At 38.4% G+C, this 13,558-nt stretch overlaps 1 protein-coding gene across 1 annotated transcript in view; it reads right to left on the bottom strand.

The window, feature by feature from the left end:
- Positions 1-442: 442 nt before the first annotated feature.
- LOC103382023 (myosin-binding protein C, fast-type-like) overlaps positions 443-13,558 on the bottom strand; it is a 26,531-nt gene continuing 13,415 nt past the window's right edge. The window contains exons 6-29 of the mRNA XM_008314672.3: positions 13,374-13,522; positions 12,351-12,468; positions 12,222-12,270; positions 11,296-11,355; positions 11,032-11,192; positions 10,699-10,831; positions 9,932-10,056; positions 9,727-9,832; positions 9,207-9,373; positions 8,366-8,531; positions 7,577-7,683; positions 7,450-7,479; positions 7,191-7,333; positions 6,807-6,966; positions 6,612-6,716; positions 5,502-5,686; positions 5,274-5,412; positions 4,305-4,472; positions 3,947-4,035; positions 3,597-3,792; positions 3,358-3,497; positions 2,137-2,296; positions 1,899-2,035; positions 443-685 (exon numbers count right to left, since the gene is read on the bottom strand). Coding sequence (XP_008312894.1) covers positions 458-685; positions 1,899-2,035; positions 2,137-2,296; positions 3,358-3,497; positions 3,597-3,792; positions 3,947-4,035; positions 4,305-4,472; positions 5,274-5,412; positions 5,502-5,686; positions 6,612-6,716; positions 6,807-6,966; positions 7,191-7,333; positions 7,450-7,479; positions 7,577-7,683; positions 8,366-8,531; positions 9,207-9,373; positions 9,727-9,832; positions 9,932-10,056; positions 10,699-10,831; positions 11,032-11,192; positions 11,296-11,355; positions 12,222-12,270; positions 12,351-12,468; positions 13,374-13,522 — 3,221 coding nt within the window. The 3' untranslated portion in view covers positions 443-457. The remainder of the gene's footprint in view (positions 686-1,898; positions 2,036-2,136; positions 2,297-3,357; positions 3,498-3,596; positions 3,793-3,946; positions 4,036-4,304; positions 4,473-5,273; positions 5,413-5,501; positions 5,687-6,611; positions 6,717-6,806; positions 6,967-7,190; positions 7,334-7,449; positions 7,480-7,576; positions 7,684-8,365; positions 8,532-9,206; positions 9,374-9,726; positions 9,833-9,931; positions 10,057-10,698; positions 10,832-11,031; positions 11,193-11,295; positions 11,356-12,221; positions 12,271-12,350; positions 12,469-13,373; positions 13,523-13,558) is intronic.

Here is a 13,558-nt window from a genome sequence, read left to right as displayed (position 1 = left end):
CATGTATGTATGTATGTTTTGGAAAAAAATATGGACAAGAAAAAGTCTCACATTTTGACTAAGGCAATGATTTCAGGATTTGAGGTAGTTAACTAAGCTACTACGCCAAATTTAAGTTTGTATCATTGCATTTTTTCCTGATTGGGGGACACATATATTTGGTTTATAGGAGTAAATATATATTTAATATTTCCAAAATTAAAATATGGTTAATCATTAATTTCAGATTAAACTGTAACAAATGTTTATATATATATAATATATATTTTATATAAATAACATATATATAAAATATATATATAAAGAAATTCTATATTGTATAACAGTGACAGCATGTAGCTGTAGCAGGTATATAGTTCCTCTGAGAATTTACAGGCCTCAAGTAAAAAAAAAAAAAATCCAAAAAAAGAATTCCATTAAAATCAACTATCAATATATATTACAAATTATACTGTAATTAAGAGGCACTATGTTTCATAAACATGATCTCCTTCTTACCTCGGACGTCCAGCTTGCACTCCACTTCAGCCTGGCCCAGCTCGTTCACAGCCATGCAGGAGTACTTTCCTCCATCGAAAGTGCTTGGCTTACGAATCTTAAGAGTCAAGACTCCTTGGTTGTTCTGCATCAAATACTTGGGATCTTCTCCGATGATCATTCTGTTCTTCATCCATACAATCTTTGGCTGTGGTGCAGATAATGAAACAGAAGAAACATTTTAGACTTAGAATTTTGTATTAGACTATGGAGATTCCCAAGGGTATGTATTTTTAAATTGGATCCCAAAAAAAAAAAAAAGTGTTAATATTGTTATTTAAATGTTTGTCTTTGTTTGTTCCAAGGGATTTCCTTAACAGAGGCCACAGCAGTTCAATTAATGTCCAACTGCTTACATAAAAACGTATTTTCTAAGAGACTACTACCGTAATTTCGGGACTATTGAGTGCACCAGAATATAAGCCGCAACCACTAAATTGAAAAAGAAAAAAAGAATTGTACATATAAAGCCAGAACTCTATAAGTCGCAGGTGTCCACGTTGTAACATACGAGGTAAACAGAAACAGGGAAGTTGGGGTCTTTATTATCAGACACTCCGACCACAACAGAACATAAACAGTGTTTTAACAGCTCCTCTAAAACCAACTGACGCTTCAACACGACAGGACTCAAACTGCTCTCAACTTTAGCTACCATTTTCTCTCTCGCGCGCCACCCATATATACGCACACAGCCATTCACAGACATACGCTACTAGTATAACACACAGTAGCCTACCAGAAAAGTCATTGTTAGCTAGCGGTATGAGTTTCGTTAGCCCGTAAAAATCCACAAATTAGCCGCATCACTGTTTAAGACGCAGGGTGCAAAGCGTCTCAAAAAGGTAGCGACTTGTAGACCGGAAATTACGGTAGTTAATGTAAAATATATTTTCAAATAGTTCAATTCAAAATTGTTGCCGAAGAGATAAACATGTTAGAAATGATCTGCAAAGAGAAAAAGCAGCTGTATGTTGGTAAACCAGTAAGTAGATCGGGTTCTACCAGTGAATTACAAAGGGGTGCTAGGAGATCATAAGCAATTAAAATTAAAACATATATATTTAAAAAAAATATATAATATATATATAAAAGTTGTATACAGCAACAGCAATATATATATAAAATATATAAATATATAACATATTTTAAAAATATACTTTTATATTGTGTAGCAGTGACAGTATACTGTAAGAATTCAATTACATTGTGCCATACAGCTACAGTACATGCATTTAATATCCCCCAACATATAATGTATGTATAAAGCATGTTTGGTTTATGTACGTACACATATATTTATTATTTACAACGTCTGTAGAGTAAGTATTACTGTGAAACAGTAGACCAATCAAAATTACCTTTGGAAGTCCTTTGACAGAGCAGCTGATTGCAGTGCTGTAGCCAGCTATTACAGATCTGTCGATGAGCGGCTGAGTAAACATTGGTGAGCAGCACATGTCTTTCTCCTTGAAGTTGGTCTGCTTCTGTATCAGACCTTTCCAAAGAGGCGAAAGATGTCATTTTAAACTATAAATTTTTGCCATAACAAATATAGACCACACAGACTACATGTTAAAAACGCTCTGCAGTAAATACCGGTCTTGGCAATTTTAGCCGTGTTCTTGCTTTGACGTGGCTCCTCGCTCTGGCCACAGAGATTCTCACTGTAGACACGGAACATGTACTCATTGCCCATGATCAAATCTGACGCTGTGCAGTGTGTCCTCTTGTTATGCTCATAAACGGTGAACCATTCCTTTAGAAGAAGTAGAAAAGATGTGAACCATTCCTTTAGAAGAAGTAGAAGAGATTAAATTAAAAAACAACAAAAAACTTGTAACTTGAAAAAAACAAAAAAAAAACAAAAACAGAGAGATCATTCATGTAATGTGGTTAAATTCAATACTGGTGCATATAGCTGGCTGCTGGGTGATTCCCATGTACTGCAGAAAATGATCCAATTGCACTTTTCAATTGGTCTGAAAAACATTATATGTCCAGAAGTGTCGAACATACGGCCCAAGGGCCAAAACCAGCTCGCTTGATGAATTTAGAAAATAAAATAATGCACTAACACTTCATGTTCAGGAGATGTTTTGTAAAACTTCATTTCACTAAATATGAAAATGTAGCTAATGTTATGTTATGTTATGATTAGACTCCTACGGCCCACTTATCATCTAATTAGGCTGTATGCGGCCCATGAATCAAATTAACCCTTTCGTCTCTCTCTACAGTGGACGCCTGAGAATCCACTGTAGAGGCTTATATGCAACACTGCCATCAAAACCTATTCTTATCATAGAAAATGACATTTTCATAGCTGTCCACTGTAGTGACCGTCATGCATGAAAAGGTTAAGTTTGACACCCCTGGTCTACGCCATTGTGACAGGCAGAACAATTACTTTTACACTTAGTGGCAGCCGATTAATTTTAAAAACAATATGTTGCAGTTAATTGCCTGCTCCGTACTCCTTAATTATTTTGTGGACAGTTTCAGATGCTATTGCGGCGCACAGTAAATTTCTGTAGTTGCCCGCTATACACCAGATTTCCTGGTGCATTGTGGAATACATTGAGTGCCTTTTATGGTGGACAACTTTACTTACTTAACTTACTTAAGTAAGTTTATAGCGAGCTATTGGAAGTATAAGATTATCATTATATTTTGTTACATATAATTCAAGTGATATCTTTGCTAGAGGGTTAGCTTTCAGCTTTCATGACCAAATAAGGAAAACTACAAAAAAGCACGTACACAGTAAACATTAGGAATAATCCAAATACCACACGCCAAACTCTACTTCTTTCCCACCTTGGTTTTCATGTCTGCCTTCTGGATGGTGTATCCAGTGATCTCGCTGTTGCCATCATCTGTGGGAGGGTTCCACTCCAGTGCTGCATTGAAGCCCCAGACCTCAGTCACCCTCACGTTCACAGGAGGCATCGGTTTCTCTGTTCAAATCAAACATGAAAATCCAGTCTGGGGTTAGAATCTTGGTTTAGGACATTATTTGATACAACTATTTCACATCGCAACCTGACAATAATTACCAATAACCCTGATGTCAATGGTGGCCCTGTCCTCCAAGTTCTCAATCTGTAAGAGCAGCTCGTATTTTCCTGAGTGCTCCCTCTCCGCTGAGCGGATGAACAGGATGCTGTCCACGTTAGAGTTACGGACGTTGATCACCTTGGGATCAACGGGTTGACCATCCTTCAACCAAGTTGCAACAGGGCGAGGTTTACCCTGTTGGGGAACAAAGGTAGTTTACTACTACAAATCCTTACAGTACAAAGCCTCAATCTTGGCTATTTTTTTTTCTTTTCGCTGTCTGTGTGGGTAATACATATTTCATTTTTAAATTTGAATGTTAGAAAGGATAAACTTGTGTAGGGCCTACCTGGAAGGGAATGGTCAGGTTGATCTTGTCACCAACGTGTCTGACGTACTTGGTTCTTAGTTCCCGAGGAAGACGGATCTTTGGGTGTTCTGTAGCGGAAAACGTAACAACTCATTCCAGCAACTGAAGTTATTCCCTGTTACTTGGGATGAGCAAGGTGTTTATTTATTCATCAAATGATCGTATCAATAACTATACAGTTATATCAAATCATGAATACTGCTCTGCCTCTGCACCATCTCTATGTTATTAGGGATAGAAACATTATATATCTCTCTATATAAAGATCCACTGTATTTACAGGATTTCGGTATGTTACGTTTGTGTACATATTGCCTTTCTCATTTTCACAACTTACCCACGATCTCACGAATGGTGACAGGCTGCTGCAATGTAGCAGGAGGGCTGCGTCCAGCTACGTTCACCGCCACCACCCTAAAGTTGATCTTTTCTCCAACAGGGAGGCCACGGACAACGTACCACTGCCTCTCACATAATTCCTGGTTTGCCAGCACCCATTCAGTGTCTAAGAGACAAAATCATCAGAACAGTAGTGCGTCAACAAACATTTTATGTAAAATATAAATATTATAATAAACTGACACCTTTTCCCAAAGGTAGAAGTAACCAGGGTTTTCTTAGAAGTAGACAAAAATTGTACTCATACATTACAACACGTTACAACATCAGTTATAACAAGATTCACTTTTTCCTGACAATCTTGTGGCACTAAATCAGATTTCTTCTCAGGAATGTCATTACAATGTCTTGTTAAAAAAAAAACAAGAATTACTCTTTGACCTACTATGACCATTAACTGCTATAACTGTCTTTTTAATATTTATTATCTATTACTTTTTTATGTGTATTTGTATTTTGTAGGTCTACAGTAGCTTGATTGTTGATTGACTGACTCAAATTGTAAATCGCTAAATGTATTGTAATGTAATTTAATGGGGAAAAAAAACTATTGCTATAAGTTCAGTGTCAATTTAAAAAGTTGGTGCGATTCCTAGTTGTTGCTGAGTTATCTAATTCTTTTTATTTTTTTTTTATTTAACAAATACGGGAAATAAACTAAATGAGTGTTAGAGTAACAGGACAATATTGTTTGAACCTAGTTTATTGGCCACTGTCCCAAGATAAACTGACATCCAGGGTGGGTTTTCAAATGGTAAGGCTTTAAGACAAGACCTTTAAATTCCAATGCACTATGATGGCAATGCTTTTAGCTCTTTGCTATATACCATATCATCCCTTAATGCTAGACCCACACCGAAATTCTTTTGCTATATGTATGTTGTAACATCCATTGTTCTCTCATCACCTCCGTCCTTGCAATATTCAATCACGTAGCCGTCCAGGCCTCCAGCTCCGACCTTCTCTGGGGCGAGCCATTTCAAGCTGCAGGTGGTGTCTGTCACATCATGCACCGTCAGGCGTGTTGGCTCGCTGGTTGGGGCTGCGTGGGAAAGATGGAGAAGCTGTAAAAAACGATGGCTTCGGGGAGTAATATCGTAGAAAGGGAAAAAAAAAAAGGAGTGGAACTTACCATGGGCATGAAGGGCTTGGAGGTGAGACTCGGCTGAGACAGGCCGATGCTGTTGACAGCAAAGACTCTCATCTCGTAGAAAATGCCTTCAATCATCCTTTTCGCCTCATATGTCGTTGATTCATACACGTCAAAGTTGAGCTTCGTCCATCTGGATGAGCCTTTCTTCTTTCTCTCCATGAGATAACCTAGTGACGTAAAAGCATTAAATATAGTTCAACTTCCCAGTTAGCAATCATTTACTTCATGAGGACAGTCAATATTAGGCATGGGCAAACTAAGGCTTGGGGGCCGGATGAGGTCCGTTTGGTTTTTTAATCCGGCCTGACCATACTGGTCTAAATTAGGTTATTGATTTCTAAATTATACTCTCGCATTTTCCCTGCAGTGCCGGTATTTCCCCAATTGATGGCGTAGAAAATGCTAAAAGCATTTTAGCATTCATGCATGACTTTTACATGTCATTTGTCTTAGTCCGAATGAACGCTCCTGACCCGGCCCCCCTGTCAAATTTTAGGACCCACTGTGGCCCATAGATCAACGCCTGGTCTATATTGTGCTTTCTGGAATTTTGAGGACCTTGGAAATTCTTTAGTAACCTTCTCTGAATGAGATGCTTTGTCCAAATAATATTATTAACCCTTTCATGCATGACGGTCACTACAGTGGACAGCTATTAAAATGTAATTTTCTATGATAAGAATAGGTTTTGATGGCAGTGTTGCATATAAGCCTCTACAGTGGATTCTCAGGCGTCCACTGTAGAGGCTGTCATGCATGAAAGGGTTAAATTATGTCGTGATTAGACTTCAGTCGTTTTGCCTTTACCCTGCAATATCTGTGTTTCCCTAAGGCGTGAGGTGTTTTACGCTACTTCACTGTTTTGTGTGTAAGGCTAATAGCGTTTTTGTGTTTAGCTTTAACGTGTCACTTATCTTAGTTTACACCAACAGCCTAGCTATCTATCTACTTGGGTCCCAAAATCTGTAAAGGAGCTGAACACAGAGGGCTGAATACGATCTTTTGAGATCAAGATTTTTGATGTTTGAATCCATAGAGCAGTGTTTTAATGTCAGTAAATAAGCAATAAAAAGAAACAAATCACAGGCTTACCTTTGATTGGTGCACCACCATCAAACGGGGGAGCATCCCACACCATCGTGGCACAGTCTTCGCCCACTGTTGTGCACTTGACGTTCTCAGGAGGATCAGGGACATCTGTCACAAAATATCCAAGTCCAATTACGCTATGCCGTCAGCACTTTTGTAATTACAAAAGGGTCAATTGTGCAACGTCCAATTACTTGCCCACAATCTTAATAAACAGCACAGCCTTGTCCTCTCCAGCAGGGTTGTTGACAATGATGGTGTAGTTGCCCTCATCATCTCTCTCCGCCCCCTCAATGATGAAGCAGCTCAGGTCCTTCTTGGTCTCAACTCTTACACGACCCTCGGATTCTTTAATTGGCTAGAAAGAAAAGGGTTCTTTTTTTAAAAAAAAAAAACTGCCCCTAAGGAGGACGAAGTGAGAGATAAGTTTACCCCCTGATATACAGCAGAGGTGTTTGCAGTTAGTGAATAAAGGATGGATTTTTATTTTTATTTTGATATTATTGACAGATGTTATTTATATATTTAGTGGTAGAATTGACACAGTCTGTTATTGATCCAATATAGCCGTTCAATACTAACCACATCTCCTTTTGACCAGACAACAGTGGGACGTGGTTCACCGGAGATCTCAACATCCAAACGCAGCTTGTTACCCGCCACCACTATTATAGTGTTTTGAGAGACCATGTTTCCAGTGGTATCCAGGTGAATCTTCGGAGGCTCTGGTCAAAGTGTAACATATATATGTAGATAGAGTCAATGGAGTCACGTGTGCGTTCTTAATTATGGCAGTTTTCATGGCAGTTCAATTAAAACTGCATTCAAGTGCGTTTCTTACCTTGTCTAGGCACGTAGTCGATCTTAATTTCTGTTTAGAGAAGGGAAAACATTAGGGTGAAAATGTTGTTGTGTATCTTTTGCCGACAACAATAACGCATCAACGGCACAGAATGCTCTTTTCTTACCCAAGAAGTTGAGTTTTGCTGAAAGAGACAGAGCGTATCCATCAGGGACAAATGTGTAGTCTCCCGCATCTTCTGGCTTAACGTCATTAATAGTGAGCTTGTGAAATCTGAAACACATAGAGTGTATCTGATGAGGAAAACGTATGTTGAACGCGTGTCATCAATGTATCTAGTTTCTTTGTGCACAGCATATTTCTGGAAATTACTATTTTGTCTCATTACTGTTTTTCCAAGAGAAAATTATAAGGAGTTATATCACTTAAAACTACTTAATTCATTTTTTTTTTAATTTAAATTTTGTTATTCCTTCGTTAACATTACAGTATCTATATTTTACTATACACTTTATTGCAGATTACGAATGTTTTAGAAATAGTATTTTAGATCAATAGTTCTGAACTTTTTCGAGCTACAGCACATTTTAAGGAACTATCAAACATGTCACAAATGTATGAAACGACATATAACGATCTTCGTTTCAAATCACTTATGTATGTGAAATCCGGGAGTGTTTAGTTAAACACAACGCTGATGCACTCGCAGGAATTGAAGAGACACAAGAAGATTTTTAGTCTCTGTTCTTTATATTTCTATTGCCATCTGGTGGATCGTAGTGGAAAAATTATTTAGTTGTTCTACACAATCTACACATTGGATTGTACTCACTGCTCTAGATAGCAGTAATATTTAGGTGCATAGTTTCCAGTTGCTTTTTGATGATCACATGTGTGACAAAGATCAGTGTTAGTTCATGCAATCGTTTCATGAAGGTTCTCGGCATTTTTGTACCTGCCGATGTGGCTCATTTTAATGCGGTTGCTTGCCTGCACCTCAACACCGTCTTTGAACCACTTTCCTGTGACCTTTTCATCCGACACTTCACACTTGAATACAGCCTGGTCTGTGGCCCTCACGGTCAGATCTGCAATGTCCTGTAATACCTCCAATTCCTTTTCTGAAGAGAAACAGTGGATATGCGGGTGGGTCAGTATGTGTTTGTTTGTTCCAGTAGTTTTTTTTATTTATTTTTTATTTCTGGAAATATTATACTCCATACATTATATGAGAACATGCAGAAAAATTCTACTTCTATCATTTAGTTAGAACTAAAGAAGCCCCAAGAAAGTTATTTTATTCCATTTTTTAGGAACAGGTGAAATACCAAAGATAGATGTTACCCACATAAAAAAAAAATTGTATTTACTTTGTAGTGATTTGTCAGTTGTTGTAACGCTGTGTTCACACCAAACGCGTTGGTCACGGGAAAATTAGCTTGAAACGCTTGTACCTTTCTGCTCAAATATTTTTTTCGAATCATGGGGTCATTCACTTTTTCTCATTGTCACCAGGATACAGTTAAACAGCTTACCAGAGAGCCCCACCTCTTGGCTAAGTTTGGCCCTTCTCGTTGGGATAAACTTGTCCCTGATTGGATGTCGCTGAAAAGCTCAATTTTTCCAACTTCATTTGTGTCACGTTAGGAGCTTCAAAAGCATCGCCTGATAGTACGTATGTTGCGTGTTCTTGCATCACATACACTGATTGCGTATGGTTGCGTTTGGTGCAAACGCCCCATTAGATAACAAATGGTATGAAAAAATAATGTGCCAATGGCATGTTGGAGTTGTACCTTCAACCTCCAGCTCTCCCTTGGTATGCCCCCCATTTGTCCAGGCATGGTACATTCCGATGTCATCGAGTGTAGCCTCCATTATAATAAGTGTGTGCTTTTTTCCATCCTTCTTGAAGCGATACTTGGAGTCTTTGTCTTTGTGAAGCTCCTGATCCTCAAAGAACCTAGAGAATAATAATAAATTGTATAAATGATATATCTACAGAAATAAGGCCTCACTTCATACAGTAAGTAGTAAATATTTCAGGCTGGTTACAAAAAATTGGACTACACAGATCCGATATTTGGGAAATTGTTGTGTTAGTAGCAGATATGCTGTTAACAGGCTGCCCCGAGCACGCGGTTCCTCTGGGAATCGAAACCCAGGACTCTCTGCTCTCTGAGGCAGGCATGCTAACCGCTACACTACGGAACCGAAACAAAAAAACGAGCTAAGACAAGCATCAAGATCTAGAAAGCCATAAGAGTTCCTTGTGTTTCAAACATTTAGGGAAACTGGACAAAAAGTTATACTGACCACATGACGTGGGCGCCTTCTTCAGACACCTCGATCTCAAACTCTACCCTCTCCCCCACAACCACGTGGTAGTCATCCATGAGTTTAGTGATTGTAATAGGAGGCTCTGCATTAAGCCACAAGAGACGAGTCAACATAAAGGTTGATGGAACTTTAAAAAGTTGACGGATGGAAACCAAGGGTCACATTGAATAAAAAGGTGCACCTTTGACAAACACTTCCGTGAAACACTTGTCCTCGCCGAACACACACTCATATGCAGCATCATCAGCCAGGGTTGTTTTATTGATAGTAAGAGTTCTGATATTTCCAATTGCCTCCATGACGTACCTAGATGAGTGCAAAACAACAACAGTAATTAGTCAAATTTCAATCAATCATCCACCCAGAGTTTATATTCTTTTTTTTCGGCAAACGTCTTTGAAACTTTTCGTGTGAACCACAGAACAGTCAATGTGTTTGTGATTGTGCCAAACGTCCACGCTCATCTGTGTTTGTGCTCTAAAAGCTTCTACTGTGGTACAAATCACAGCCTTTTAAAATGAAGGCCGAAGTGGAAGAACAAATCCACATATTTCAGGATAAAAAAAAAAACCTTGACCTTGAGTTAAACTTTAAACTTTCCTTCAAACATTTAAACATGTCCACAATGCCAAATACTTCCCCCTCCCTTTGTTCTTTTGTTCCATCTTTTATGCCTTAACTTCATTAATGATTTACCTTTTAATAATCACTGTGTATTATTTTTATGTGCTTGTATAAAGAAAAGTACTCAAATTTTAGTTCAGTTTGTCTATAAACAAATATATTAACTCAATAAGTTCTAACAGAGAATTTAAAAAAAAATCAAAAAATTAAACTTAAAATAAAATATTTATACATTCAAATATGTTGCCAAATACCAAATACAGTATGTTGCCAAAATATGAAAACACAAAATAGGTATGTGTATTTTGTTTTGATTTTCTTTACTTTGCTGAGGGTTTGATCTCCTGGCCATTCTTCAACCATTTGACCTGGATATCAGGATCAACCACTTCACACCTCAGGACAATCTTCTTGCCCTTGTCCACAGTGTAGCATGACTCCAGCCTCTTCAAGAAAGCTGCAGGGGGGGAAAAAAAAGTAGGGCTGAATGTTTCCAACCATTCCAAAGGTAATTCTAGCCTCCCATCCGTTTATTTCAGGACATTCATACAGCCAAGTACCACACACACACACAGACATGCGCAATGAGGTACAAAAGTGCGGCAACTTGAGATCACCTGTTGTAAAAGCTTTCACTCCTCGCCTCACTTTACTTACCCTCACAATGTTTGGGCTCCACATTCATCTTTTTCAGACGTTTCAACATGCCTCTGAGGTCAGTGATGCCATACTTAAACGCAATTTTCTCATACTCGCTCGGATGGGCACTTTTAAGCAACTCCCACACGTCAATTTCGGGTTCTTCTTGCTTCTTCTTTCTGTTAAGAAAAGTGTGTTGTGTTTCCAAACAGAAAGGCAAACACAGTGAAATCCGATGCACCGTGTGCTGTATAATCATACAAAGTAACATGTGACTCTTACTTCTTTGCAGCTTTGAGCAGAGCACTGAAATCCAGTTCACCCTCATCCTCTCCAGCATCACTGTGTATAACAACATGAGACAATATATATATAAATATATATATATAAAGATGAATTCATCATACAAAAAATCTAAAACAAAACTATTCAACAAAACTATAGCAAAAAAAAAAAACAAAAGTAATAAATAAAGCAGAAGCAAAAAAATTTAAAATAAAGTCACACCGGAGTATAAGTCGCAGTCAGTGTTAAAAATAGTGAACAACTACATTTTCTGTGGTACAGGAGTAGCAGATACTGGTATACAAGCCTAGAGTGCCCTCTGGAGGCTGTCAGTGTAAATATAACAAACATGTGAAATTGCATATTTTAATATATATAAGTCGCACCAGAGTGTAAGTCGTAAACACAGCCAAAGGATGACAAAAAGTGCAACTTATAGTCCGGGTAATAAGGTAATTAAAAAAAAAAACATCACAAAATGTTCTTGGTATGCTAGTAATGGTATTACTAATAATTACTGCAGTACTACTATAATTAAGTAATGTATATATAATGCCTTTTGATTATGAAGTATACGTCAATGTTTTGGAACCTTAGTCTTTTGGGTTTCAAGAGTTGCTTTGTCAGAAATGGCCTGAAAAGTTACAAATCTTCCGATATGCTGAGCTCTGAAGGACAAGTGCTTTGACTGAACTGTACTGAATCGATTGGACAGTCATGTCAACAACAAAAATAAATAAAAAAATAAAAATAAAATAATAATAATAACAATAATAATAATAATAATAATAAATAACTAAATAAAAAAGGCATGTCAGTATTTCGGGCTTACATGCCCAAGACATTATAAGCAGTGGACATGATGCAGCTTATATGCAGAGGTGTCAGTAGGCAAATGTCAAGAGTGGCTTTAACATACTTACGCTCTCTTAAAAGCAGATAAAATATCCGCCTGTTGCTCCTGCTGGGCAGCTGAAATAAGAGAACCCACATGATGACTAGTTAAAATTAAAGCATTAGTGTATGTGTGTGTGTGTGTGTACTTGACTTACCCTCAACGGTGATTTCAAAAGTGCAGCTGTCGCACTTGTCTTTTGCTGTCACTTCACACCGGTAGCCTCCGGCGTCGGCAGGCTTCACTTTAACGATCTTCATCTCGTAGGTATAGATCTGTAGAGGAGAATCAGATCACGTTCACAAACAACAATCTTGGTTACACACGTTCATTCACACACTCATCTGGGATCAATCTGTCACCTTCTCTCATATTAGCCACTGTTATTTTTGTCATCTCCCAATGTATCAACACCATTAGTGAAGTGGTGGTGAGGATGCAGTGCAGTTATGGATGTGGACTAAATGAGAACTCAACATTCAACACTACGGAGGCCAAGTGCAAAGGTCCAGGGATGTGGATACAGTAAGTGCGGGTTTAGTTTCCTCCCCCCTTGAGGAATTAACCGGTGAGAAAGTTCTAGTACGGAATGTAAGAGGGGTCTGGCAGTTCACGGACTAAAGTTCACAAAAAAGCTCCCTGGTGAGTGGGAGCAGTCTGAGGAACTTTGGTGGGAAGCTCAAGATGACCCTGCTGAGATAAGATTAGTCTGAGCTGGCTCGTCAAAGCAATTCATATTGTGAGTCGATAGGCAAGGCTTACTACGGTCTTTTATGGACTCTAGGATTGATCAAATGACGGACTGTGATAGGGAGTCTTTTAGATAACGAAGAAGACCGTGTCTGTCTTGGCTGTGTCCATAACACACATTCTGAGACACTATAATGTCCTCATTCCAATGGTTATCCTCCATTAGTTTGCGCTGTCCCTCCGTTCCTAAAAAAAAGCCTGGTGCCAAAACTAGGGGTGGCTTGAGGCGATACATCAATTTGATATAGGTCAAAATTTCAGGATCAAACATCGAAGAAAAAAAAAAAACAACAACAGCCGTGTCCGATCCAAGACCTAAGCCCAAATGGTCATATAAAATACAATATGTAGGCAGAATACTTCAATAAAGTTTTCATGCGTACATGCTTTTAAAAAATGGTCAGCCTCCCGTCCGCTATCATGCACACACCTTAGTATCTCTGTCATACGACTCTTTGAACTGCATGTGTTTTCCGGCCTTGCTGCCAAGGTCCATCCACTTGCCCTTTAGCCATTTCATGGCAGGTTTTCTTGTCAGGCTGGTTGAATCAACTTTCGCTATTAAAGTGAAGTCCGAACCTGACACCAACAAATGTTAACAAGCATAATTTAGGT

Source organism: Cynoglossus semilaevis, chromosome 8 (genome assembly GCF_000523025.1).
Source record: "Cynoglossus semilaevis isolate Cse_v1.0 chromosome 8, Cse_v1.0, whole genome shotgun sequence".
Classification (NCBI taxonomy): domain Eukaryota; kingdom Metazoa; phylum Chordata; class Actinopteri; order Pleuronectiformes; family Cynoglossidae; genus Cynoglossus; species Cynoglossus semilaevis.
This window is presented reverse-complemented; position numbering and strand designations above follow the sequence as displayed.